Source organism: Copadichromis virginalis, linkage group LG5 (assembly GCF_057382275.1).
Source record: "Copadichromis virginalis isolate Kocher_CV1m ecotype Utaka linkage group LG5, C_Virginalis_male_GT1.1, whole genome shotgun sequence".
Lineage (NCBI taxonomy): Eukaryota > Metazoa > Chordata > Actinopteri > Cichliformes > Cichlidae > Copadichromis > Copadichromis virginalis.
In genome coordinates, this window is record NC_140622.1 from 13,938,119 (window position 1) to 13,964,643 (window position 26,525).

Below are 26,525 nucleotides of genomic sequence, written 5' to 3' on the forward strand. Positions count from 1 at the left end.
TGCAGTACCCACAGCTGCAGTACAGTAATGAGGAGGTTTTCCAGCTCTCGCACAAGAAGAATCATTTGGAAGCTCACACTTATATCGCCTCATCTCAGTTTACTGGCTGAACTTCCTGTTGACTCTTGTACTTCCTCTGCTCCTTTGATAAGAAAGTTGGTAGACCTACTTCCATGAAGATGTAGTGTAAATTTTTACATAAGTGATGGCAACTTGAAACGGTAAAATAATCAAAACTAAAAGCAATAAATATGGAAATCATTTGTCTTTGTGTGCTGGAGATCCTTCTGAAGATGCTTGCTCTCACTCCATTTGAGTGATTGTTTGTGTTTTCATTTTAGCCTCAAGTGACATAAATGAGACTAAACGCTATTCTGGACACGATTCATTCAGCCTTGCACAAAGTGCTATTGAATCTGTAGACCATTCTTTTTATTTTGAACTGAGAATGGAGACACAACACACACACACACAAACAATGTACTTTTGATTTGATCAAAATCAGTAAAAAAAAAAAAAAAGAAGATAAAAGACAATAAGGAATTAGAAAACGGGCAGGGACAAAATATGAATTTAATATTTAATCATTCACACTGCATAAAATGCCAAAAGGCTTCAAACTTCTTTGGCTGTTGCATTTGACCAGCCTTCAGCTTGCACACAGATTGATCCCTGATTGACTGCAGTGAGCTGAGCATGACCGCTCATGCAAATGTGTTTTTTGTTAGAGTGGTGTATGAAAGTTATCCAGTGGTAGCCTTCAGTTTATCCAATGTGACATACCAAAAAGAAGCTGTTACTAGCCACTCCAACAGACTACAGTTTTTAACTATACAAACAAAGATGGAGCTAAGGATGCTGTAAACATATCATACAAGAAAAGACTTTTAACATGATATTTTACAAAATACTTCTCAGTTGAATGTGAAAAAAATATACATGGATTACATTTCTTTCTTGCGGGTGTTTAGGAACGGCAAATTGATCTTTAGCACTCTTCATTAATCATCCCTCATAAATGGTGACACATTGGTAATGGTCTAGTAAGGATGATCTGAAAACAAAAAGACTCAGCAGTTCAGCAGATGTTATCTAAGGACATAAAACCTTTCCAGAGTTAAAGAAAAATGCTTCCCAGTTGTTGGATTGTTCTCGTTTGATGTGTGCACAGCAATTTGTGTACTCTTTTTATGGCTGGGTTCCAGGTTTACCTTGCCTGAACTCTTTGCCCTCTTTTCCTCCCTTTTCTGAGAGAAAAAAAAGGCACTTCAGGCAATGTTCATTTGTCAGCAAACTCTTTTCAGTGGAGGGGGGAGCTTATTTTGACAATATCCACTTCCAGATCTCATATAGCTCCATCATTTAAAAGTTAAACGTGACTTCAGCTTAATAGCAAACACATCTTCTTGACAAAGAATGAATTATTCCTTGCCTTGTTTGAGCGAATATGCTTCCAGTCTTCTCAGGCCTGCACTCTTGTATATTTACATTTGCTCCATTTCTTTTGGCTTCTCATTCTAGGACACAAACACAGACATAAGAGACACAAGGTGAAAAGAAGGCCAGCGGCTGGGGTCAGCACTGTGATTAAAGCAGTCCCTGTGGTCAGTACTGGTGTATTCAATGACCTGGAGTCACTGAGCGCTGGCCTGGCCAGCAATGCTTTGCTCAGATCACAGCATGGCAGTGCTAGCGCTAGACCGTCAAATGATAGCAGCGGTGACTCAGGACCTCACAGGAGATCAAAGCGCTTCCTCTCCTACCCGCGCTTTGTTGAAGTTATGCTGGTGGCCGACAGCAAAATGGTGGAGCATCACGGCAGCAACCTACAGCACTACATACTCACGTTAATGTCTATAGTAAGTTCTGATCTCTATGTTTGGTTGGTAGAAATCTTTTGCGCAGATATGGACAGAGTAGGACATCTTCGTGCACACTGATGCACTAAATGTACACACGTGTTCCTCTTTGCTGTTTGCTGTTTGCTGTTTGTGCTGCAAGTCAGTCAGCCTTTGGAGGAGAGTTGAGGGAGGTAAAAGGGCACCTTAGGGCAGGGGTAAACAACATTTTCAAACGGCTCGGGGGAAGAGAGGGCAGCTTGAGGGATAGCCTGCCTGACAGCTTTGATGAATGTTAAAAAATAGGCTCAGGTATGTTACTTAGGCTGCATACTCTCGACCACTTCAAACACCAGTTTCCGCCTGCATCTGGGGCTGAACTGAAAGTCCTGGGGAGGCAGCGATGACCCATATTCTAGTCTGGGGAAAGGCTGACTTGTCCACAGGGGCTCAAGCTGTTATCATGCTGATCCTTCAATCAAACAAAATCTCTGGTACTTGCTTGAAACTGCAAGTAAGCAGCCCATAAAACCACTAGCACTAAATATACAATGTCACATCCAATCTGGCTCAACTTAATTTAAACATTGATTTTCTCTTTAGGTTTGAGGTCACGTTTTGTGTCTTTGTTGTTTTTTTCAGGTGTCTTCCATATACAAGGACCCCAGCATTGGAAACCTGATTAACATTGTGATTGTAAAGTTAGTTATAATAAACAACGAGCTGGTAAGAATACTTAATTTGCTTCCACGCCACAACATGGTGCACGTTCCTATAATTTATTATTTTTTCTGTGTCCTTCTCAGGATGGTCCAGTTATTTCATTTAATGCACAGACCACTTTAAAGAACTTCTGCATCTGGCAGCAGAGTCAGAACGTCCTGGATGATAACCACCACTCCCATCACGACACTGCCATCCTAATCACCAGGTGCAAGAGGAATTGTGGAAGCTTTCATTTTTCAAAATGCAAATATTCCGTGAACCAAAAATGTAGAGGGATCCTGACAAAATTCTAAAATGTAGACTAACAATGACCGAGATCAATTATCTTTGTTTTCACCACAGGCAGGACATCTGTAGAGCGAGGGATAAGTGTGACACCTTAGGTAAATGCATATTTGTTCTTTTTCTTTTTTTTGTAACAGAGTGATACAAATTATAGTAGAAATGTACATTAAATAAATACAAAAGAAAATGAACTGAGCTTCTTCTTATTCAGGACTTGCAGAGTTGGGGACCGTGTGTGATCCCTACAGGAGCTGCAGCATCAGTGAGGACAATGGACTCAGTACTGCATTCACCATTGCCCACGAACTTGGACATGTGTAAGAGCAGCTGACATTTTTCCACTGATTTGTTTTTTCATCAGTCATAAATACTTGGTTTTGTTCTTAGTTACACATCACTAGAGCTTCAGAACACTTTCTAGGAATTTATAACAGCTGATACCATAAATTCTGCACATCTGGATAAAAAAATGTATCCCTGCTTTTCATTTTGAGAGCAAAAAAATCTGTAACCTGGATTCTCAGAATTGAATTTAAACCACTTCTTGGTTTCCTTTGCCCTTCAGCAAACTCTCCACTGTCCAAAGTCCTGAGTAAGCGTTCTACTCTGGAGACTGTTACAGACTTTAATAGTCCTCATCTCAAACAAATGCTCCTTTTCTTATTATTGGGTTGCATGTTTATCTGCATCAGGCTGGGGCAGCATGCTTGATGACTGATTTGCGACAAAGCTCGGTGTTGTAGGCGGACAGCTTAGCAACAAGGAGTGTGATGCCGTACCTGTCCACCATCGACCGGGAGCACATTTGTTTACCCTGCAGGAGCTTGAATGCTTCACTTATTCTTCTCTCAGTTTTCATATAATTTAATATCTTTCTATCCAGTCTTGCCACAGGCAGGCAATACAAATGCTGTGCATTATTTTGTATAGCAACCTTGAATGAGTTTCCCAAAGCCAATAAGATGGTGACAGTAGAAAAATAGAATTGCTGTTTAGATGTTGCTGAAGAAATGAAGTACAGTCAAACACAACACAAATTGCTATTTGTCACTGCCACTTTGTGAAGCACAATAAAACATATCAAGAAGTTGACGTCCTGCCAAGAAGCAATAACCACACTGGCAAAACAGAGCCATGCAGGGCCATGGAAGTACAGCTAGTGGGGACATTTGAAAATGCTCTATTTGTTGCTTGTTAATATAAATAGCTTTTTTTAAATTTTATGCCTGAACATGTTTTTTTCCTCTATTCTTCCAGGTTCAACATGCCTCACGATGACAGTAACAAGTGTAAGGAGGATGGAGTAAAGATTCAACAACATGTGATGGCTCCCACACTTAATTACAACACAAACCCTTGGATGTGGTCCAAGTGTAGCAGGAAGTACATCACAGAGTTCCTTGAGTATGTCATACTGTTGTCTTCATCATTGTTCCAAACATGCATGGGGAATAGAACTGGGAAAACGTAGCAAAAATGACCCCCTAAAACCTGGCTAAATATTCTTTAATAACTGTGCAGGTTTACACAAACACACACACGCCAACACACACAGTGCATTGGTAGCCACAGTCAAACTGTCATCATTTCTCAGGGCTGTTGCACCCTCTGGTCTCGTCTCTCGTACACACTGAGAAAGACCCATAACTCTTGGAGTAATAATATTTAATGACCTACCTCCAAAGCAATGCATAGTATCCCTCCATCCTTGACTTCCTGAGTTCCCCACCACTTACCACATATAGCTAGTTCAACACAAGACGTTTTTCAAGATGTTTTTGTGCAGAAAAATAACCACTCCAGCTGTACTGAGTGTGCTTTCTGTCTGTTTGTTTCTCTTGTTTTTATCCCTTTTCTTTAAGTCATTTTATTTTTATTTCTTAATAGCACAGGATATGGTGAGTGCTTGCTCGATGAGCCCGTTTCTAGACCGTACGCTCTCTCGCAGCAGCTGCCCGGGCGGATATACAATGTCAATAAACAGTGTGAATTGATATTTGGGCCGGGAACGCAGGTGTGCCCTTATATGGTAAGCGGACTCGGTGTGCAAATCTGAACTGTCATGTTGCACGTGGGGGTCTCAGAGGGGAGCGGAGGGAGTTGAGATTCAGTGCAGCAGAGGTTCTCGGATGACTCTGAAGCCTTTAAAGTCACTTGCCACGTTTAACATGTTCTCTTCTGAAACACAAGCAAAGTGAAGCCAGATTTATTTTGAATTTAAGTTAAAAAAGTGACATTTCAGTTTAATAATACAGAAATGTCTTTAAATATGTGACACTATAGTTTCTTGGCTTGTGGTTTTCACTCAGTCTAAAAGGTCACGCAGGCTTAGAAATACCTGGCAAATGAAATTGTTGATGCAGCAAATTTAGTGTAGGGAGGCATATTGTTTGATAGAATGTGCTAAATTGGAAGTCTGCTGGCTTGAGTCCATGCTGTATATTAATGGAGTTGTTTACAGTCAGGGAAATAAACATGACATTTATGAGCCATAGCTTGTTCTTTTAGTTTATTTTTTTTCCTGGAATCCCAGCATTGACTCTTAATGTGTGTGTGTGTGTGTGTGTGTGTGTTCGTGTGTTCTCAGACCCAGTGTCGAAGACTATGGTGCACAAGTCCAGAGGGCGCCCAGCGGGGCTGCAGGACTCAGCACATGCCGTGGGCAGATGGCACCGACTGTTCACCTGGAAAGGTAAGAGTAATGCTGATAGTGTAATGCATTAGTGTGTAAATGGTAAAGGAGAAGACCCTTGAACTGATTTTAATTAAGCCGGAAGCTTGGGGATAATTAAGTATGGGGTGGAATGCCATATTTTAATCACTTCAGTTCGGCTGAAGGTGGCGATTTAAGCCCACCACAAGAAAAAAAGTCCATGAACCTTAGCATTGCCTAGTGTTGGTGGCCAGGAAGAGGGGACGTTATACACTGAAAAAAAGGCCATGTTGGATTTACTCGATTCAATAGTGGACATTGGTTGCACACAAATGTTTTGCTTTGGCAGAAACTTAAACAATTGTGTTCAATCAACACAACTTTTTCATATTCAATAAACTTGTGCATTTTGTGTTCATAAAACACGATTGAAACATGTTTAGATGAAGTAAGTTGAGCTCTTGGAATATTTTAATCCTTCACAATTTTGTCATTGTATTTCAACACTATTAAATAACATTTACCCCAATACTACTTGCTCATTTAAATACTACATGTTGTCTTCATATTACATAATGTTCAACAAAGTCTAGAGTCTGGTTAACATAAAAATTTAATGGATCTACAACAACTAACATCCTATCTTTATCCTGGTTGCAGGGGGGCTGGGAAATAACCCTGAATTGTTAGGCAGGGTACACCCTAGAAAACTCACAAGTCTGTCACAAACAACCATTTGCACTTACATTGACAGGTAATTTAGAATCATCAATTAACCTAACTCTACCAACTGCACGACTTTTAACTGTGGGAAGAAACCAGAATACCCCGAGAGAAACCAGTGCAAACTAGCCAGATTGTGGATTTGAACCCAGGATCTTCTTACTGTAAAGCAACAGCACTAACCACCATGCCACCAATCCAGACTTAACAAAAGTAGGAAAGCTATGATTTCAAGGCTTGATGCAGAATTTTTTTGTACGTTTTTGTCCTTGACAGGTTAATCCACAATAAATAGCAATAGCATGCACGTGGTGTGTCGTAGTTGTCTGCCTCTTATAACGCCAGTGATTTTCCTACAGTTTGACATCTCGTGCGATCTTGTGAATTTCATGAGTTCAGCAACTAACCACTCTTACTAGATTGTATCATGTCCTCTCAACAAGGACAAATTAAGTTGTTGAATTTCGTACAGATCCTTCATGATTTAATTACGTTCATAGAAGCATGTAATTATTGTGTTTAAATTACAAGTTAATTTAAACATGTAATTTTGTTTTTAATGTAACAAACACCCAATTTCCTTTTTTCAGTATACCAAAAAAAGTAAAAAGAAAAATCTTGCTATTGTTGGTTTTAAATATTCCTTTTTAGTTGGATTTATTAAATGTTTTCTTATGTCATTTGTAATATTTGAGGGAAACACTGGCAGGTTATCTCAACATAATGGACGATAATTTGTTGTGCAAAATGACAAAACAAGACTTGCCAAAAGTCAAGTTTCCACTGACACATGTAAACTCTTGTTACTAGTAAATGAGTGGTGGAAAGCTATGAATGATGCTTACTCTGCCTGAGCTTATAATGAGAACTTTTGCACTGACTTCCTGCTTCCTGTCACTAAGACTGAGACATGAAAGCACCATGGACCAGCCGAACTACACCTCCAGGTCCCAAGACCTGCAGATGCACACACACACAGGCACACACTTGTTTTCATATCTTAGTGAGTACATCTAATTGACATAATGGTTTCCCTAGCAACTTACCCTAACCCTACCATCAAAATCGAATGTCTAACCCTAAGCCTTAGCGTAAACCTCACCATAACTTTATTGTAATCCTAACACTAAAACCACATTTTGAGCCTCAAAAATGCATTAAAACTTGTGGGGACGGGCATGTTGTCCCCATAAGTCCCTGTTGGTCCCCACAAGAATAGTAGCATGCCAATTTTCTGTCTAAACATGTACACTCACACACACAGACAAGCTGAAACCTTTTGGTGTTTGTCTCATCTCTTGTCATGCCAGCGCACACCACACTAATGACTAAAATGAAGTCTGTTTTTTTAACAGTATAAAATGATCCTTCTGTTTGGAGCTGAGATATATTTATTGACTGTAAAGGTGACATTTTCTTGTCCTCTCTCCAGCCAGACACAGTTGTGAATTTTTTTTTTCCCAGTTCCAAATTTCTCCCAGATTAGCTTTAAAGCACAGAAGAGCAGATGGATGTGTTGGCATTTCTTTTTGTTATCTTCTCTTCACTCATCTCTCCTTTACTTTTCCCCTTTGTTCCTCTCTTGCAGCACTGCAAACATGGGCTGTGTATAGCCAAAGAGCACGATGCCTCACCTGTTGAGGGAGCGTGGGGAGTCTGGAGTCCTTTTGGCACCTGTTCGCGGACATGCGGCGGAGGCATAAAGATTGCCATGCGCGAATGCAACCGACCCGTGTGAGCAGCCCGTTCCTTTGTAGTCACGCATGCCTATTGGACCTTGTCTCCAAAGTCAGTGTTCCATAGATCAAACCTCCTTAAGGGAATTCTTTCCATAGCTAATGCTCATCAAAACAGGCTCTCTGATGGCATATCTTACAGGATTGTTTCCTGGTAAATATGGAGATCAGTCAGTCTTCCTGAATAATGGACGAATAGAAAAGAGTAGAGCGTGTGGATAAGTTGGAAATTAAAAACTAACAACAGGCTGAGCAAAGAGAGGGAAATTGATAAACTGATAAGTGTCCTCTGAGAAAAGGTGCTTAACACAAGGGAATGATTCGGTTTTACTGCTTTTATCCCACGTTTTCACTCTCAGGCCCAGAAATGGAGGAACGTACTGTGTTGGTCGCCGGATGAAGTTTCGTTCCTGCAACTCTGAGCCCTGCTCCAAGCAGAAGAAGGACTTCAGGGAGGAACAGTGTGCTGCTTTTGACGGCAGGCACTTTAACATCAACGGTCTACCTCCAAATGTTCGCTGGGTGCCCAAGTACAGCGGAAGTGAGAATAGTTTTTTTCACATCACAGTGGCATCTTAATACTTACTTCATGAATAACAGCCATAATGTAAGCTTTGCATTTATTTGAGTCACCATGAAATAATTATCTGTATTCTATCTCCTGTGTCAGTTCTGATGAAGGACAGATGTAAGCTGTTCTGCAGGGTTGCAGGCAGCACAGCCTACTATCAGCTCAGGGACAGGGTCATTGACGGCACGCCATGTGGACCCGATACCAACGACATCTGTGTCCAGGGCCTGTGCAGAGTGAGCTTTCTAATTCTGTTCATTTAGCAGCAGCGGTTCATGGTTATTTGTAATAATAGCAGAGCAGGGACCATTCTTGAACAGTAACAGTGTTTAGTGGATAAAATAGTAAGCACCTACATTACTAACATAACGCGTGATCTCCAAACCACGCACAGTTTTCAATATATTCCAGCTCAGACAATGGGATTTTTATATTCATAGATGCACTAAAGTTAAGCTAAAATGTGTCTCAAAAGAATCAATTACATATTTGCTATGATTTAGTGATTTTCTAATAAAGTCCTTTAATTAAAAATCCTTAATTTTCTTATTGTGTATTTCCTACTTCCCGTACTGAGCAGCAGGCGGGCTGTGATCACGTACTCAACTCTAAAGCCAGGAGGGACAAATGTGGCGTATGTGGAGGCGATAACTCTTCCTGCAAAACTGTAGCAGGCACCTTCAACATTGTACGCTATGGTGAGTAACAACCTCTTTTATTACCCCCATCAGTCTCCATTTCAGTACATATAAATGGTAATAGCTGTTGTGGCAGTTATTATATTGCTTACACACCTCAGCAGAAAAGCATCGATGGATGGGTTCACTTGTTAGTGCATTTACAGACCTGGGTGCGCTAATGCGCTGCATATGTATTTGCAGGCTATAACGAAGTGGTGCGAATACCAAGTGGTGCTACAAACATAGATGTGCGTCAACACAGTTACTCAGGGAAACCGGAGGATGACAACTACCTCGGTAAGACAGCCAACAATTGTTAATACTTCGATTGTATTTTTACATTTCCAGTCGTGCTGTTTGAAGTCATTTCTGGAGGAATGTGCTGTTAAAAAGATGTGTGTTTATGAGATGTGCTTGAGTGTTTATGAGAAGGACAGCGTTCAGCCTTCAGTGTAAAGCCGGGCACTGCATAACTGCCGTAGATTTTGCAAATACTATGCATGCAAATCCATTAAATGCCTGCGGGTACCAATCCAGCAAGGTCCCTTAGTTTAAAAGCTTTAGTACTTGCTCTAAGGCTCTGTCTCAGCCTGTTCGTACCACTGACCTACTCATGTTTTTTGTGCTCGTGTGTTGTTTTTATTGTGTGCATGTCCTTGATGCAAACTTCTGAACATAGTGTCATCCTTAACTGTGTGTTTCAGTGTTTCTATATATTGGGACAACCCAAAGCGGATTGATTGTTTTTTTTGTCTGTGTGCGTGTGCAATAAATGCCACTCTCCACAACCATATTAGTGTAATGTGTGAAATGGCGAGGAAAGTAAAGGCAGGAAATTAGCTCCATAATCGCATTAGGGTGAACGAGTGCAGAAGACTGACTGTTGAACAGAACAGGGTGCCCCTGGATGGGACTTCTTCGGGAACAGAGGATTATTTTAGCCCAATAAGGCTTTACTGTTACCCACTGTGTGTGCCTTACTGTAAATGAACATTTTAAGCCACTGTGTTTTCTAAGCTGCTCTGCTGCGCGCAGAAATAAGTTCATGTTTGTGCAGGTTCCTGCCATAAACAGTGATTTGCACAAATTAATTCACCTTTATGCATATTTTTTTTTAAATCAGCTAATAAATCAAAACTAGCTTGAGTTTACACAAACTCTTTTCAGTGTGATGAAGCCAACTAACTGTTTCTGCCTCCCTGTAGCCATATCAAATAGCCGCGGAGAGTTCCTGCTTAACGGGGAGTTTGTGGTTAGCATGTTCAAAAGGGAAATCAAAGTAGGAAATGCCATCATCGAGTACAGCGGTTCCGACCATGTCATTGAGAGGATCAACTGTACTGACCGCATAGAAGAGGAGATCGTTATCCAGGTAAGCTGTCCTTATCATGACAATTTGGTATCTTTTGCAGGAGATGTGAAGATAGAAGATGGTGATTTAATAGAAGAGAGGAATGCAGAATCATAAATCCTTCTACAGACTTGATCTTTCAAATTTACAATTGTAAGGTTGTGTAATGTATATCACATTGCCTGCTTTTTCCCAGGTGCTTTCTGTGGGGAACCTTTACAACCCAGATGTCAGGTATTCCTTTAACATTCCCATAGAGGATAAGCCTCAACAGTTCTTCTGGGATGCTTATGGGCCCTGGCAGGAGTGTAGTCGTCTGTGCCAAGGTGAGGGGGAGGCACATGTGGTTTGCAGGGTGAGATGATGGGAAAGGTGAATGATAAACTGTGTGGTCAGAGTAAAAATGAGATGGGATGGAGATGGAATGAAGGAAGAAGAACATTTAGAAAATGCTGAGCAGGAGACCCAGGAGATGGAGGATGCTGTAGTTACCATTAAACATGGTCATTGTAGGCATTTAGCCTTTGTACAAGTGATTAAATATCAGTTTTACACTATGCCGTGGCACATCTGCTTGGCATGACTGTGGAGAGGTCAGAGTACGTGGGTGTGCGGAGGAAGATTGCAAGCAAACTCGAAAACCTGTTATGTGTGTTACAAGTCAATTTTTTTTCTGTTTAAGAATGCCTTTCTCCACTTTTTGACACCACCCTGCTTCAGCAACTGAAGGGAAACCAATAACTCCACAGTTCACAGCAGGATAAACATCTAGCATATAACACATTAAGCTCTCATAGCGTTCAGCTGCAAAACTTGGTAACATGAGGTGCTGATCTATTGCCACATTAAGGTTCATATCGTGCTGTAATTTTACACAAAAGCCAAAGTGAGGTGTACACACTTTTCACGCTGGCATTTATTGCACTCCCGACGATGAGCCATATTTTACTTGAGCCAGATGGTGCATCAACCCAGATAACTACTTGCAGGTCGGGCAGTAAAAAGTCACTTTCATCTCAGGATAAAGTTATGAAACCCGAGATTGTAACTCAAGCTTGAGATTCTGTTTACATCTTTGTAAATTTCTTATTAGTTATAAAACAGATCTCTTTATTTAAATGACACAGCTTTTCTTCAATTTCCTTTGCCATTTTGACTCATGTTTGATTAATTTTTTGTTATAGTGTGTTGCCAAGATGTTTTAGAGTGGCTGTCACTTAGAACCTCAATATTTGTACCCTCACAGGAGAGCGCAAGCGGAAGATTCTCTGTAGCAGAGAATCGGACAGGGTGGTGGTGTCAGACCAGAGGTGCCACGGCACAGCGAGACCTGCTGTCATCACTGAGCCATGCAACACTGAATGTGAACTTAGGTTTGCATCATCACTCTAAACCATTTGATCCATCTGACTGACACTTTATTTGGTCTTTGCAGTGCAAAGATTTACCCACTTGTTCTTTACGCAGATGGCACGTTGCTCGAAAAAGTGAGTGTACAGCCCAGTGCGGCCAAGGATATCGTACCCTGGAAATATACTGTGCTAAAATCAACCGTGCAGACGGCAAGACCCAGAAGGTTGATGACCGCTACTGTAGCGGTCAGCGCAAACCTGATGACAAGGAAGGCTGTCACGGAGACTGTAACCCGGGTGGTTGGGAGTACTCATCCTGGTCGGAGGTACGAACTCTGTTGGAAGTCTGGGGATTTGTTTGTCTGCACTGACCAGATGTTTGTCCAAGTTTATCTCGGGTTGTGTATGTGTTTACACTTGCTGATGCTCAAATGTTTGTGCTGCAGTGCTCCAAGAGCTGCGGTGGAGGAACCCGCCGTCGAGGGGCAGTGTGTCGAAAGGCAGCTGAGGCTGGTGGCGATGAGAGCAAATGCAGTCAAAGGGACAAGCTGACCGTCCAACCCTGCAATGAATTCCTCTGTCCGCAGTGGAAGACTGGAGACTGGTCTGAGGTCAGTTTAGCAATTACTGTATTGTCTTTGCGTTTAGAAGAAAATAAGACCCCAGGGGTATGTGCGCTGCACTCTCTGCACCTTTGGTGGCTTGCTCTGGGGCCGACAGTTTCAAGTGAAGAAAATAAGACTTTTACCTAAGTAGTTAAAGTGGACACCTTTTCAAGCTGCAGATGTATGTGTTTTTGTGTTTCTGTGCAGGTTTTCAACTCGCTCAGTGATTTGTTTGTGAGATTTTTAGACGAGTATGTGTCTAGGGCTACTCAACGTAAAGAATAACAGACTTCTTTGTAAATGCTGGAGTATTAAAGCAGCGGTGATCTGGGTCAAATGTCAAATCCCAGTGCTGATTGTGAATGTCTCAGCTTTAGGAGAGTTACTCCCCTCCTTCCACTCCAAATGAGTGTTGGGTAAGAGGTGATTGCAGGGTGAAATCGTTCTTAAACTGCTGCACAGTTTACACATCGTAGAGCAAGGAGCTTGCAAAGCTGTGGGCTGCATTCCGGGAATTTTTCAGATCTCCCGTGTGGTGTTGCCAGAACCCGTATGCTGTAATATATACATATGGACTGTACTCGCACATAAATAAACACACTCACACTTTTTTTGTTTTTGCGGCTAGGGGCTTTCTAATGTGCATATACTGCTTTACATAAAACCAAGAGAACTTCCTCTATCATGAATCTGAATACTTGTAACTGCTCATTTCTTGTACTAATTTAGCGATTAACTATGTACGCAATTCATGGCGTTATAACCTGTAACATTTATTTATTTATTTTTTTAGTGCCTTGTGACATGTGGTAAAGGCTACAAGCATCGCCAGACGTGGTGTCAGTTTGGTGAGGACCGTCTACATGATCGCTTTTGTGGGTCGTCTAAACCTGAGTCAGTGCAGACGTGCCAACAGCAGGAGTGTGCCGCTTGGCAGGTTGGACCTTGGGGACAGGTGAGTCACCCCTGTATTTATGATTTGTGCAGCATTCAGTACACAGTGCTCGATTGTTTTTGTTCAAAGCTGTAAGAAGTCGGGTCATTTATCAGGTCATTATAGAAAGTAAACCCCAACAATCAGACGACTCCCTATGAGCAAGCACTTGGCGACACTGGGAAGGAAAAACTCCCTTTTAACAGGAAAAAAAGACCCTCCGACAGGACCAGGCTCAGTGAGGGGCGGCCATCTGCCACAACTGGTTGGTAGTGAGGGACGGCAGACAGGAAAAAAGACGAGCTAAATATAAAGGAAGATATGGTAACTGACTGTGGTTGGTTCTATCTATCTCAAGGGTTCCATGTAAAATGGAAAATTTTATTTGCATACTGACATGAGTAAATCTTTTCATTTAAAGAAGACATAATCTATCTTTAATCAATCAGTTTGGTTGAATAATTTTTATAGTTCTATAGCAGATCTTTTTTTCCAAGGCATTTAAAAGAGTATGCTGTATATATAGATTTAGAGCCACTGCTTTCATACTTGCATACATGCAATATGAAAGTCTACCCAGTTGATGGGTCACAGCTCAGCAAGAGAAATTTGCTATTACTTCTCTGATGAATTGGTCTCTAATGTAAATCATCGGGTGGATACACAGACAAGCTACGCTTGTTATTTAGCACTGAACTCTCTGCTGTTTAGAGTCACAGGACATGTCATGAAAATGAAGATACAAAAGCAATGGACAGTCTTCATAGCAGTGTTCCCAGAAAGCCTGTTATATATCTGTGTGCGCACCCATTCTCATTTGTGTACGTGTGCAGAACAGAACACCCAAAAATGCGAGCTATTTTGTGCCCCTCGTCAGAGGATGTGCACATTTTAAGGTATATTTGAAGTGGTTTAATGAAGCATGATCAAATGGTAGCTGAAGTTGCCGCCACACAAGTTTGACCCCGTTTCACTGAAGGCAGTGAGCCAGAAGAAAGCGCGGGATAGTACCCTCTGACTGAGCTGCAGTGGGAAAGCGGCCAGTCCAATGTATATGAATATCCTCATGTATGATTTTTGTTAGAAGACCTTTTTCTAAAGTGAGCTAACATTTTTTCTATATGCTCTATATACTCATGTGTGCAGGGGTTGCTCTGGTGGCTCCAACAAAACATCTGTTTTTTGCTTGCCTTTCTTGTCTTTTTCTCAGTTTTCTTTTTGGCTGACTGTTGCAAATGTTTTCCCATCACGCCTCCTTTGTTTCTTTTTTCTCTCTTTGAACCCAGTGCACTACCTCTTGTGGGCCAGGCTACCAGATGCGAGCAGTGAAGTGCGTGGTGGGCTCTTATGGTGCCGTCATGGACGACACCGAATGTAACGCAGCCACGCGACCCACTGACACCCAGGTAAGAGGTCTTATCGTCCTTTCTTTTCCCCCACAATCTGCTTATCATCTCCTCACTCTGAGAGCATTTTTTTTGCTCCGTGGTTGAGTGTGAAGGAAGAAGATGCACGCTTGTACTGAAAATGTACACAAAAAACCTGGCATTTCATTTCCACCTGGTCTCAATAAAAGCTGTCCCGCCTGCTCCAAATGCAGAGGGAAGTTTACCAGCCTCACTATCCCACCATAAAGACAAAACTCTGAGACAGAATCCCTAATATGTTTCTCTTGAAAACAATTTCACTTGTGTCATCTAGCTGACACTTGAAATGTTTGGCAGAAGCAATGATTGCGTTAAGCCTGGGGCACATGAGAAGGAGGTGACATGCACAAACACTTGCGAGACTGCACTAAATTCGAGTTTTTCTCTGTAATTTTTACTAGAGATGGCACGATACCACTTTTTTATGTCCGATACCGATACCGATATCATAAATTTGGATATCTGCCGATACCGATATGAATCCGATATAGTGTTTTTTAATCAACAAAACTGTTTTTTAAATATCTTGCTGCATTTTGTATAAGTTCATACTCAAGTTTAAAACAACAACTACACTAAAGCTATTCTGTTATACCTGTATGCAAAAAAAAATATTTCATAGTTCAGCAATACTGATCAATCTAATAAACTTAAACCTACACCATTCTCCCTATTCTGGTATTTTAAAGAGTACTTAGCGTAAATATTAAGCAACCTAACTAATAGGGTTCCAACTCCCAGCAACAACAAAAATAAATAAATAAAAAATAGGGAACCACCCCTCACGCTCCACCTCATGATGCTTAATCGACGTAATCAACCTTAATTTGATGCAGTGTGAAAAAAAATGCACAGAAATCAATTATTTTTCAAGAAATATTAAATAGATTCAACATCTTTCTTCAACAAAATTGCAGACTGCACAGATGGTACCTTCCCAAAGGAAAAAGTACTATAGCTTACTAGGGTATATATATTAGACTTAATAGTTACTATATACAGTAATTGACTTCTATTCATTTTACATCAAATTAAAACTTTGGGTGTCAGATAATTATTTATTAAAAGCTAGACATTTTAAATGAGAATAAGAAAGAAAAGTATGTCTTTGTGCCCCCTTTTCCCTGTTAATGCCCTATCGGCCCCCCTGGCTAAACTTTGCTAGATCCGCCCCTGCACAGTTACAGCCGTCAGCTACGTAGAAAAAGATCCTCGAGTAGAAAGTAATATTAAATAAATTCTAACAACAGCTGATCAAGCTTAAACGTGCTGCTGTTGTTCAGCCGCTGGTTTCCTCTTTCTGGTGCAAAGTGGGCCAAAAGCAAACTAGAGACACGGACTCGCAACAGAAAAGCCGATCAGCTGATCATTAAGCAGTTTCATGATTGAAGTAGCAGCAGGAGAGGCAGTCGCTTGTTAAGCTTAACGCGGGAATGCTTTACAAACATTCAGAGATGGACTTACACACTTGCTTTACTTCTCTCGGGGATAACTTTGTCGGAGATGAAATGCCGGGTTGCTAGCGAAGCTCCAAATGCTATCCAGACCACCGACAGGTCCCGCATGCCACAGCCGCTCTATCACGTGATGCATACTGCTCCGACGTGCTAACGTTCTGTGGGGTGTTGCAAGTTTTGTGAGGTGCTTTCCTGATATTTAATGGATCGGATTACATTTTTTATTTTTCTCCGATATCCGATCCAGTAATTTAGGTCAGTATCGGACCGATACCGATACGTAATATCGGATCGGTCCATCTCTAATTTTTACAAACCCCCAATGCACAATCTTTAAAAGATTTGTTGAATTTCTAAACCAACTTTCCCAGACATAATCAGACTGGGTTAAATACAAACAGTTCTTTATGCTTATAGAAGCATAGACAGGAACATCAGCCCACTGTTTGACCAAACCTGCAGCTTAAAACAGCAAAGTTTACCTACCCTGCTCTTACCTCAGCATACAATGGGAATTTGCTTATTATGGAAACCATCAACTAATATAAGCTCCTTTTAAAAAATGCAGTAAGATGGTTTGGGGTTGGAGTCCACCAGCCAGCTGGGTCCTTTCTGTGCATTTTCTCCAGGTACTTTGGCTTTCTAACTCAGTCCATAGACATGCATGATACAGAGATGATCTAAACTGACCTTAGATGTAAATGTGAGGGTGACTGGTTGTCTGTCTTTCCATATTAACCCTGTGATAGACTGATGACCTTCTATTATCTAGCAAACATATCATAAGAGCCTATCCCTGCTGCCTCCTACGATATGCAGCTGGGATAGGCTCCAGTTAGTTCCCTCCATGGATGAATGTTTTAGAAAGTGGTTGGACTGAAGGATGTATTAACTAATTTTTTCCAACTTACAAGCATTATTTTTTCGGACCTGAAGAAGCACTACCTTGCAATTTCTCTGTCTCATTACCACTTAACTTTCCAATATTCCAGCACCACGAGTGCACAGTTATTTACCCCCAGTTTGATTTTCACGCATGTTTTGTGTCAAAACATCCTGTATTTGTGGCAGCCATAAATAAATCAGAAATCACAGCTATATCACAGAGGACATGCTTCAAATAAATAATTACCAGTATTTAAAGTAGGCTAGTTCAAAGCCGTGCTTCTCCTCCACTTACCCATGTTGTAGACTGACAGAGGGTTATGTCAGTCTACATCATACGATGTTGGGAAATGACACTCACCCAGGTTAATTTTCTTGCCAATTGTTTGTGTGTGTGTATATGGTGAACTTTGCACACAACTTGCACAGAAACCCCGACAGAAACTTGCAATATTTTGAACTGAATGAGAGGTTTGTTTGGTCAGCGTATGGCGTAAACCCATTTCAGAGCGCTTAGCATGCAGACTCAGGATGAGGCCCCCCTCTAGTCACAGCAGCTCGCAATTCCGGTGCTTGGACCAGCAGAGACCGGTGACCAGTGACCCTGAAGCAGTCGCCCCACCTCGTTGTGATTCTAACCAGCCAGCCATGAAGTGGGCCACCAGGCCACTAGTCCCACCACCACCCTGCACCAGGGCATAGGATGAGAGAGACTGATAGATGGAGGGAGGTTTTAGTACAAGGTTGTTCATGTCTTGGATTTCTTGTAGTATATATTTGTTAATATTCTATTGATGCATGCAAATGCAAGTACAACAGGAAGCATGTGGAGAGCTTCCTGTTACTTTGTTTCTTTTTGGAGGCTGCATGCTGAATGTGTAGCCCAAGTCTGTGCGACCTGATCCAGCACTCATTCCTAAAGACACGGGGTCAGAGGGCACCAGAGGGCATATGGAGGGGAAAGAGGGAAAGGCGGAAGGTGCGGGACAAGGGGGTGGATTAGGGGTGGAGTTTACAACCACGCCAGCATAGGCATTGGAGCCCTGAATACCACTCCACTATGACCTGTTATGACAGGGATCAGGGCTTTATGCTGAGTGGCTTACTGCCACAATCCATAGTTTGAACTGACGGGGCGGACCCTGTTAATGTTGTTTTGGTAAGTTGAGGGGAAAGGGTCGATGGGAAGCATAACTACTCTCAAACGTAGAGCCGAAGGAATATAGTTTAAGTTGCTCACGACTGTCCCATGTCAGAAAAGCTATCTCTGATATTCATGGTATTTTGTTGTCAGGGACAGATGTTGTTACAGTATATTCATTTTGCTAATCACTGCATGAATGGGTGTATGTGTCTCTTCTTCCACAGGACTGTGAAATAGCCCAGTGTCCCAGCAGCCACCCTGTTCCCCCAGGGACCAAAGTCCCTTCCCACCCGGGCCACAAAACCCAGTGGCGATTTGGTTCCTGGACCCAGGTTGGCAGTGCTGTCACATTTTTTGTTTATTTTACTTTTTATCTGCTTTTCTCATTTGGTTGGTTTCCGGTTTCTTAATCTTTCTCTCCCGCAAAACAGTGTAGCGCCAGCTGTGGCAAAGGGACACGGATGCGCTATGTGAGTTGCCGTGACGACCAGGGCGGCGTGGCCGACGAGTCGGCATGCGCCCACCTACCAAAGCCTCCTTCAAGGGAAGTGTGCACAGTCGTGGCATGTGGACAGTGGAAAGTGCTGGAATGGACAGTGGTAAGAAGACCAACATGTGTATATGATTGACTGACTCAAATAATTCAAATAATTAAGAACTTGCAAAAGAGCTTTTCTGCTGACAAAATAATTATTTCCTTATAGTGACAGATTAACCTACATTGTGTCATCAATATTTGCCATCCAGATGTGTTTCTCCCCCCTCCATGTTTGCTCCATTGTTCACTGTAGACTCATTTTAACCCTGACAGCCAGTATCTGCACACGCTATGCAGATGTTAATGTGTTAGCCAGCCAGGATGTGGAGACAGGGTGGCAGCTGGAATGCGTGGATGTTAGACTGGAGGAGGGCTGCAGTGAAGTTATAGGAGGAGAGAGAGTGTGTGTGTGTGTGTGTGTGTGTGTGAGAGAGAGAGAGAGGAATCAGGAATGAAGTTCTTGAGCTGGGAGATGCAAGGGGCTGTAGTGAGGGGCTCCAGTTTTGTTTACAGATGTTTCTCATCAGAGCCTTAGCGATACAGTTCAGGCAGACTGCAGGTCTGGTCACCATACACATACACAACACACACAAGCACACAACCATGCACACCCACACATGTACTGCCAAGCCAAAGACACTCATTGACCCCCTGAAAATAAATATCCTAAATCATCCCAAGGCCACTAAAAATTTCAGAGGCCTATCCCATGTTTACACACACACACGAACAGAAGATTGACAACAGCAGATTTATAAACCCAAAGCAAATCATCTTTTTCTGGCTCGCTGTTACAGAAAAATCCAAACTGAGAGATTTTTGTGACTGCTCTCCAGCCAGTGCAGCTTGCAGCACAGTACAGCTCGATGTAGCGTCACAGTATATACATCAACTTAATGCATGCAGAACCATGTTACAGTATCTGTAATAACATGAAACATCGTGACAGAGTCATGTAAACCTCTGGATAGGTCATGTTTTTTATGAACTGCTGTTGCATAAGTGAAATGGATCACGCGAGACACTGAATGGACTCTGCTAGGGAGGAGCAAGATTGGAGACACCATTAGCATTTGGTGGAAGATCTGCCTTGTGTTATTTTTCTAAAAAATGTCTACTTGGGTCATTTAGAGTGATACTGTAAGTTTTGCTGTAACCTTAACACCAGGTTAAGTCTGGGTTAGCTCTTTGGTAGCATGAAGATGACATCTTTTTGTATCTGACATGGTTCTGTTCATCAAGTCTGGTTTGACCACCAGCAGGTCACAATGAACAGAAATGTCAAGAATCTGCTATCAAAGAAAGTCAGCTTTCCTTTTTATGCCAGTTGGATTTGTGTATATTTGCATTTACCTTTCCTTTTCATTTCTTCACCCTCTCCATGTGTTTGTGCTGTCAGTGCTCAGTCACCTGTGGCCAGGGAAAGACGACGCGACAAGTGCTGTGCGTCAACTTCAGTGACCAAGAAGTGAACGCTAGTGAGTGTGACCCAGACGACCGTCCTGCCACAGAGCAGGACTGTGCCATGTCTCAGTGCCCGTCCCGCTCCAGTGATTCCCGACCTCCGTCCTCACCAAACACCAGCACCAGGAACCTGCCACGTAGCCAATCCCACCAATGGCGGACTGGACCCTGGGGCGCGGTGAGGCTTCCTAAACACAACATCATGCTGGTCAACAGACCTCAGGGGTGTGATATTTAAGATGTTGCATTAATCTTGTGGGACCAATCACTTCAATAAGTAAAAGGTTGGCAGACTTTGTTACCTTTGTGCTAATCTAAGCTAACAATCTTCAAATTCTACTTAAATATCAACCATAAAAACTTCCTATATAGATCTATGCTCTTCTTACAGCAAGGGCAGAGTGAGGATAATTTGGACTATTCTTTTAAGGCGCCCTAAATCAAAGTCGTACCTATATATTATCTGTGCTTTGGAGCTGCAGGGTAGGGTTTAAGAAACATTGTGTAATGTCACACAGTCCTGAATAAAAGCTCAAAAGTTGGACTCTGTTCTTTAGGCCCTTCATTCTTTTTAGGATGAGATCTTTAGAAATAGCACCGAAGGACATTGTGACCTAAATGCCCCAGGCTATCCTGTCCCACTGAGCTCCTCTGTATTGTTCCTGCAGTTTTTTTTTCTTTGTTGTTTTAACTGGGTTACTGATAATCTTTGACAAAAAATAGCCGTGACCTTTAAATAACTCTGGGAAGGATTTAAGATATTTCTGGTCACGCTTCCTTCCTCAGAACGTTATTTTAGAAGCAGAGAAGTTTAGCCATGTCGCATGTGACGTCTCTGCGTTGTCAGAATTTTGTGTGGGCTTTGTGTTCACATCATATACACCTCATATTACACATACTGTATGTGCACTGATTAATTACCGCGAGGCTGAGAATAGGTTTGCTAATCGCTGCATTTAAACGAAGCATAAAATACCCACTAAACTCTTTTACACCTGAATAATGAGGAACTATTTTTGTGCCCTCTTATCTCTGTTAAAAAAACACAAAAACAGTGCTCCAGCACATGTGCAGGAGGCTTCCAGCGGCGTGTGGTAGTGTGCCAGGATGAGAACGGCTACCCTGCCAACAGCTGTGAAGATCGCAGCCGACCCAGCGAGCAAAGATCCTGCGAATCGGGGCCATGTCCACAGTGGGTGTATGGCAGCTGGGGAGAGGTAAGAAGGACACACTAAAGTAGTCTCACATAAGACAGGCATATTTTGACATGAAAACATGGCGGTCAGCTCCTTTTTTTTTAATCCACAAACTTGCATCTATAAAATGCGACCTCTCTGTGTGCCGTCCTCAGTGCACGAAGCCATGCGGAGGTGGGATAAAGACAAGGCTGGTGGTGTGTCAGCGTCCAAACGGCGAGCGTTTCAATGATCTGAGCTGCGAGATCCATGACAAGCCCCCAGATCGTGAGCAGTGCAATACTCAGCCATGCCCGTCTAACCCCCACTGGAGCACAGACCCATGGACCTCGGTACGCTCATAAAAAAAACCCAAAACCAAATACTCTATAACCGTTTTTTATTGTTGGTTTTTTTAACCTCACATATGTTCAAATGCATGTAGTCTTACTCTTTCACAAACAGTTTTAAAGAGGCAGGTTGACTGTGGTGCTTTTACACTGGAGATGTCACACTCCAGCTTCTCCAGCTTTTTACCTTTAACCCCCTCCACTTACTGCTCCCTCTCTGCAGCCGGCAACTGCTCAGTCAGTTTTTCCTCAAGACATTTGGAAAGATTCATTTCTGTTGCACTTGAATGGCAAACATGTGCTTAATATGCCAAAAAAGTACGACACACAAAAAAATAATACTTCAGTGACAGCTGTGACCGTAAGAGTTTTTTTCATGAGTAGTTAGAAAACTGTTGTTGAGCCTCGTACTAGTTTTCTCTTCTTTTTATTTTAATAATTCAGGATTACGTTGTATCACAATCAAAGTTAGTTTTGTAAAATATTGTTTTTAAAAGATAATTTATTGAGAGATGTTTTCCTTTTTATCTCTTGTAAATAGTATTAACTTTAAAAAAGTGTCTTATTTGGTGTCTTAGCTCTTTGTATTCGCACATTTAGCCAATCATTGTTCATATGCAAATACTGATGAATGTTTTTGTATATCAGGAATATACAATATGCTGCCTTGTTCTTTTATTATCCAAAGAATGGCCCACGATCTCCACGTATGAGGTGCTACATGATATAGTCGATGTTCTGTTAAGAACGTAAAAGGCACCACCTTACATATTGACTGTATATGGGCTGTAAACTATATATACATCTTTGTACTATATGCATCTATGAAATGGCTATTATATTAGGAATTCAATTTGTTTTAAGGCACATGTAGAGAAGTTACTAATCTTATTTAGACACTTTATTTTACAGTTTATGTATCTACCCCCCTGAAAGCAACAACGCTGTTGTCCCGTAATGACAATGACAGTGAAGGAGACATACGTCAAGTCAAAAGTGCCTGAAACGTCCAGCATCAGTAGTAAACACCAGCGAACAGTGGCTGTACTGCCACTGTAAAATAAAGTGTCTCTTTCCGACGAGTTTGTGGTAGTTAGGCCGGATAGCCTTTGTATTCCAGTTTTGGGTTTGCACCCAGAATTCCTTAGTGTGGCCAAAACAGTAGTTTTAAATCCTTCAAAGGTGCTTAATATGAGTGTATTTATATTATGTTAGTTAATGTTTGCTTTGTACAGTAAGTACTTGGAGTTGCTATATATGCTATGCTCAACAATACCTCACTTGGAACAAAACACAACTCAACTAGCCATTAAACAATGATGACCTGCATAACAGTGGTGCTTTTTCCAAACAAGGGAGATATGAGATATAAATATTTTTTCAAAAAGAGAACCTTTAAATTTTTTTGGTTGGTTAGGTGTTTATTGTGGCACGTTGCCTCTTCTGTACTTTTTTTTTTCCATGAGCAGTTTGCACTGATCTGATTGATCAGCTAAATGCAAAGTGTATCACAGATCTGATGAAATAATGTTTGAATTGTCTTTGACTGTCTCAACTTTAAGAGAACGGGCTGTTAAATGTCATGCTTTGAAACATGTAATACCTGTGACCACAGGGGAAGTTAATGGTGTTTTGTATTCAGAGCTCTTACTCTGAGCCAACCTAATGTGTCTACCTCAGTCTCTGTTATGATTGCCCCCCCTGCCGTATCTTGCTCTCCCTTGCACTGGAGGGATTTTGGCTGGCTAAGATTAAGCATGAGTTATCGATGCTACCCTGCGCAGATGCTGGCCCTAAACACAGATCTGTAGCGCGTGTCATCTCCTGCCCCGTAACGCTTAACATTACTGTGAGGACGGTTCAAACTGATCCAGAATCTGTGGTTAGGGTCAACTTTGCCTGAAGCCCACCCAGTTGACTTCTCTTGGTCATAAATGTCTGTACCAACATCACACCTTATTTTAAGGGCCTGTTAACACAGCAGTGAGTACATTTTTACCACACGTCATTTACTAATGAGAACTTTTACTTGTAATGACTCCCACGTGTGACTGTAAGGCAGCACAAAACCAAATCTAGGTTGAATCAGTGAAAGTGGAACACAATAGTGAATTGTATCATAATCCCCTCCAGTTTCATTTGTCAGTCTAAGCAGTCAACCTCTTGTCGCAGAATAGCAGTATAACACAAACACTATATCAACAGGCTCTTGAAATAAGTATAATGTATGTCTCTTATTCACAAATGGCAGTATTAGTCTATGTTTCAAGAATATTTCTGTATATTTATGTAATTACTTGTATTTATTGTTCATTCATTATAATGTTATGTCAATATTTAATTTTTTTTTACAGATTTGTTGGATTTCTGTTCATTTGCAGAAAAGGTTACAATTAAAGTGAAGTAGAGGTACTATCGAAGGCTTTTTTTCATTCTTGCCTGAATAAAAAGGTTTACATCACATACAGCGACCACACCGAGGTCGCTTTAAATTGAGGGAAAGACACGACTTAAAACTTGCTGGTGATTTGCACTGACTGGCTTTAAAAATAAATGAAATGCTGAAATTGCAGTAACTGATCCCTGCGCCAGCCTTTAGCAACATTCATTAATGCTAATAGCATCAGTGCTTGCAACACTATACTCCTGCTGCTAACCCCCATATTAGGATTTCACCAGCCCAAGCTTTTTGATAATTGCAGTGTGTTCATGCAAAGGAAGTGGCTTTTATTGTTTAGTGCTTTAGGTTAAAAAATGAGAAAAGAACGCTTGCAAATAGGTTATAAAGAAGTCCTCTTTTCACGAGCGTTACCCTTGTTGTTTTATGCGCTCAGGGCTTCTGATGACCTCTGTCAGCGAGTATGTTCTCACCATGTGTCAAGAGTTCAAAGCTGTTTCCATTAAGGTAAATCTCAGTCCTGCGGGACAATGCCTCAGCGTACTTCCCATTGCATTTACTGTGCTCATTCACTCTTAATGCACGCTGAGGCTTTTTCGGGGAAGCTCGGCTATGGAGTTGCTAGCGCCCTTTGCCCCCTTTCTGGCAGGCCCCTCTGCTCTGGTCTAATGCGGGTTAATGACAGTGGACCATTGTGGGGGCCTTTGACAGTGACTTGAATAAAAGGTGGCGTCAGCAAGACTATTCAGTGGTGCATTGGCAGGTCAAAGGTCACATTTGATCTAGTGAGGGGCCCCATCCTGATTCATCCCTTCAGCACAGACAGACTTGTGGGAAATTACTTGTGATCTAGATTTAGAAAAATGAAATAAAAGACAAAAGCCAAACAAAATAATGTGACATTGGTGGAGGGCAGATAGATGCCATTCCACAGTGTGTAGACCAAAGATCTGCCACTAAATTTCATGGGTGGAAATCGTCTTCTCAGCTATGTTTATACATCAGCACTGTCAGTTATTTTACACCAATATATGAAAAATAGTAATATATGCTATAATAGTAATATGTCTCCTTAAAATAACCACACTGTGTCGATATGACTCACGTTTGTCTTTATTGATTGGATAAACAATTTACCTGCAAGACAATTACGATAAATTAAGTACATTACAAAATGCACTGGCATACCTGCGTTTATAAAGGGGAACAAGCACTTTAGTCGTCCCTCCTTTTACAAGGCTTCCTACCTTTTCACCTCGTTGAATGAGGCGAGGGGTCACAGCTTGTTCCTGTCTGGTACAGTCCCTTGCTGATCAGGACAGAGCCACATGCTGGGCCACGTACTCGTTCAACTCTGAGCCTGTCGCTTCCCATCCATCCCCACATGCAACGCCCCCTTTGATTATCCAAGCACAGTCCAGCCCAACTCACTCCTCCCTTAGTGCTGCTGTGTGTGTGTGAGTCTGCCTGTCACACTGAGTTAGCTTTTCAGTAACGCGGTGAACCCGGAGGTGAAACAAACTGCTGCCGGGATGATCAGGCACGCTTTACCATTGGACCACCTCTCCCCATGTAATCGGGTCTCACCTCCTTTTTTTGTGAGTGACAAATAGGGCCCACGAGTTCACAAATACTAATGAGATTTTTTCTTCATTTCTTGTTTATTAAATCCAATTTTTAATGCTGAATAATCAATTACAGTTAAACTTGATATCAACAAAATACCCCCTCAATAAAAACAATAAAAAGGAAATTATTAATCTGAGTTTCATTGTTTTGAAATGTGTCACTTTTTACGCTTTCTGCTTTAGGTTAAAACATACTTCTGCTTCTTATTGGCCTCCTTATTTCCATCTTGCAGTGCTCAGCCTCCTGTGGAAGAGGCTTCAAATCCCGCAAAGTGAGCTGTGTGACCCGGTCAGGACGTCCTGTCCCAGAGGAGTACTGCCAGCACGCGTCGTCCAAACCCAGCGAGCGGCGCCGCTGCAGAGGTGGACGATGTCCTAAGTGGAAAACTGGCAACTGGGGGGAGGTAGGACTCTCTGACCCAGCCATTAAACACTTCTCAGCTATTTGTTCTCACGGTGCCAGACATGTTGGATTTGTTTCTCCCTCGTAGCCCCACTTTAATACTTACAGGCTTACAGGCAAGTATATCCATATGTGTGAAACAGGCCACAGCTGAACCTGACTGCCTTCATGGACAATGCTAAGCCACTAACTGAGGCGTGAT

General features: G+C 41.8%; 1 protein-coding gene across 1 annotated transcript in view; it reads left to right on the forward strand.

Moving 5' to 3' along the window:
• Positions 1-26,525, forward strand: part of adamts9 (ADAM metallopeptidase with thrombospondin type 1 motif, 9) — a 42,692-nt gene that overhangs the window by 4,204 nt on the left and 11,963 nt on the right. Inside the window, exons 4-29 of the mRNA XM_085456047.1 lie at positions 1,522-1,859; positions 2,481-2,564; positions 2,645-2,769; positions 2,907-2,947; positions 3,061-3,166; positions 4,107-4,253; positions 4,737-4,878; positions 5,437-5,541; positions 7,814-7,959; positions 8,321-8,502; positions 8,632-8,768; positions 9,113-9,230; positions 9,414-9,509; positions 10,418-10,584; positions 10,760-10,889; positions 11,810-11,936; positions 12,031-12,241; positions 12,362-12,526; positions 13,314-13,475; positions 14,741-14,860; positions 18,592-18,699; positions 18,799-18,966; positions 20,305-20,547; positions 21,425-21,586; positions 21,721-21,897; positions 26,154-26,324. Of these exons, the coding sequence (XP_085312173.1) occupies positions 1,522-1,859; positions 2,481-2,564; positions 2,645-2,769; positions 2,907-2,947; positions 3,061-3,166; positions 4,107-4,253; positions 4,737-4,878; positions 5,437-5,541; positions 7,814-7,959; positions 8,321-8,502; positions 8,632-8,768; positions 9,113-9,230; positions 9,414-9,509; positions 10,418-10,584; positions 10,760-10,889; positions 11,810-11,936; positions 12,031-12,241; positions 12,362-12,526; positions 13,314-13,475; positions 14,741-14,860; positions 18,592-18,699; positions 18,799-18,966; positions 20,305-20,547; positions 21,425-21,586; positions 21,721-21,897; positions 26,154-26,324 (3,878 nt within the window). The remainder of the gene's footprint in view (positions 1-1,521; positions 1,860-2,480; positions 2,565-2,644; positions 2,770-2,906; positions 2,948-3,060; positions 3,167-4,106; positions 4,254-4,736; positions 4,879-5,436; positions 5,542-7,813; positions 7,960-8,320; positions 8,503-8,631; positions 8,769-9,112; positions 9,231-9,413; positions 9,510-10,417; positions 10,585-10,759; positions 10,890-11,809; positions 11,937-12,030; positions 12,242-12,361; positions 12,527-13,313; positions 13,476-14,740; positions 14,861-18,591; positions 18,700-18,798; positions 18,967-20,304; positions 20,548-21,424; positions 21,587-21,720; positions 21,898-26,153; positions 26,325-26,525) is intronic.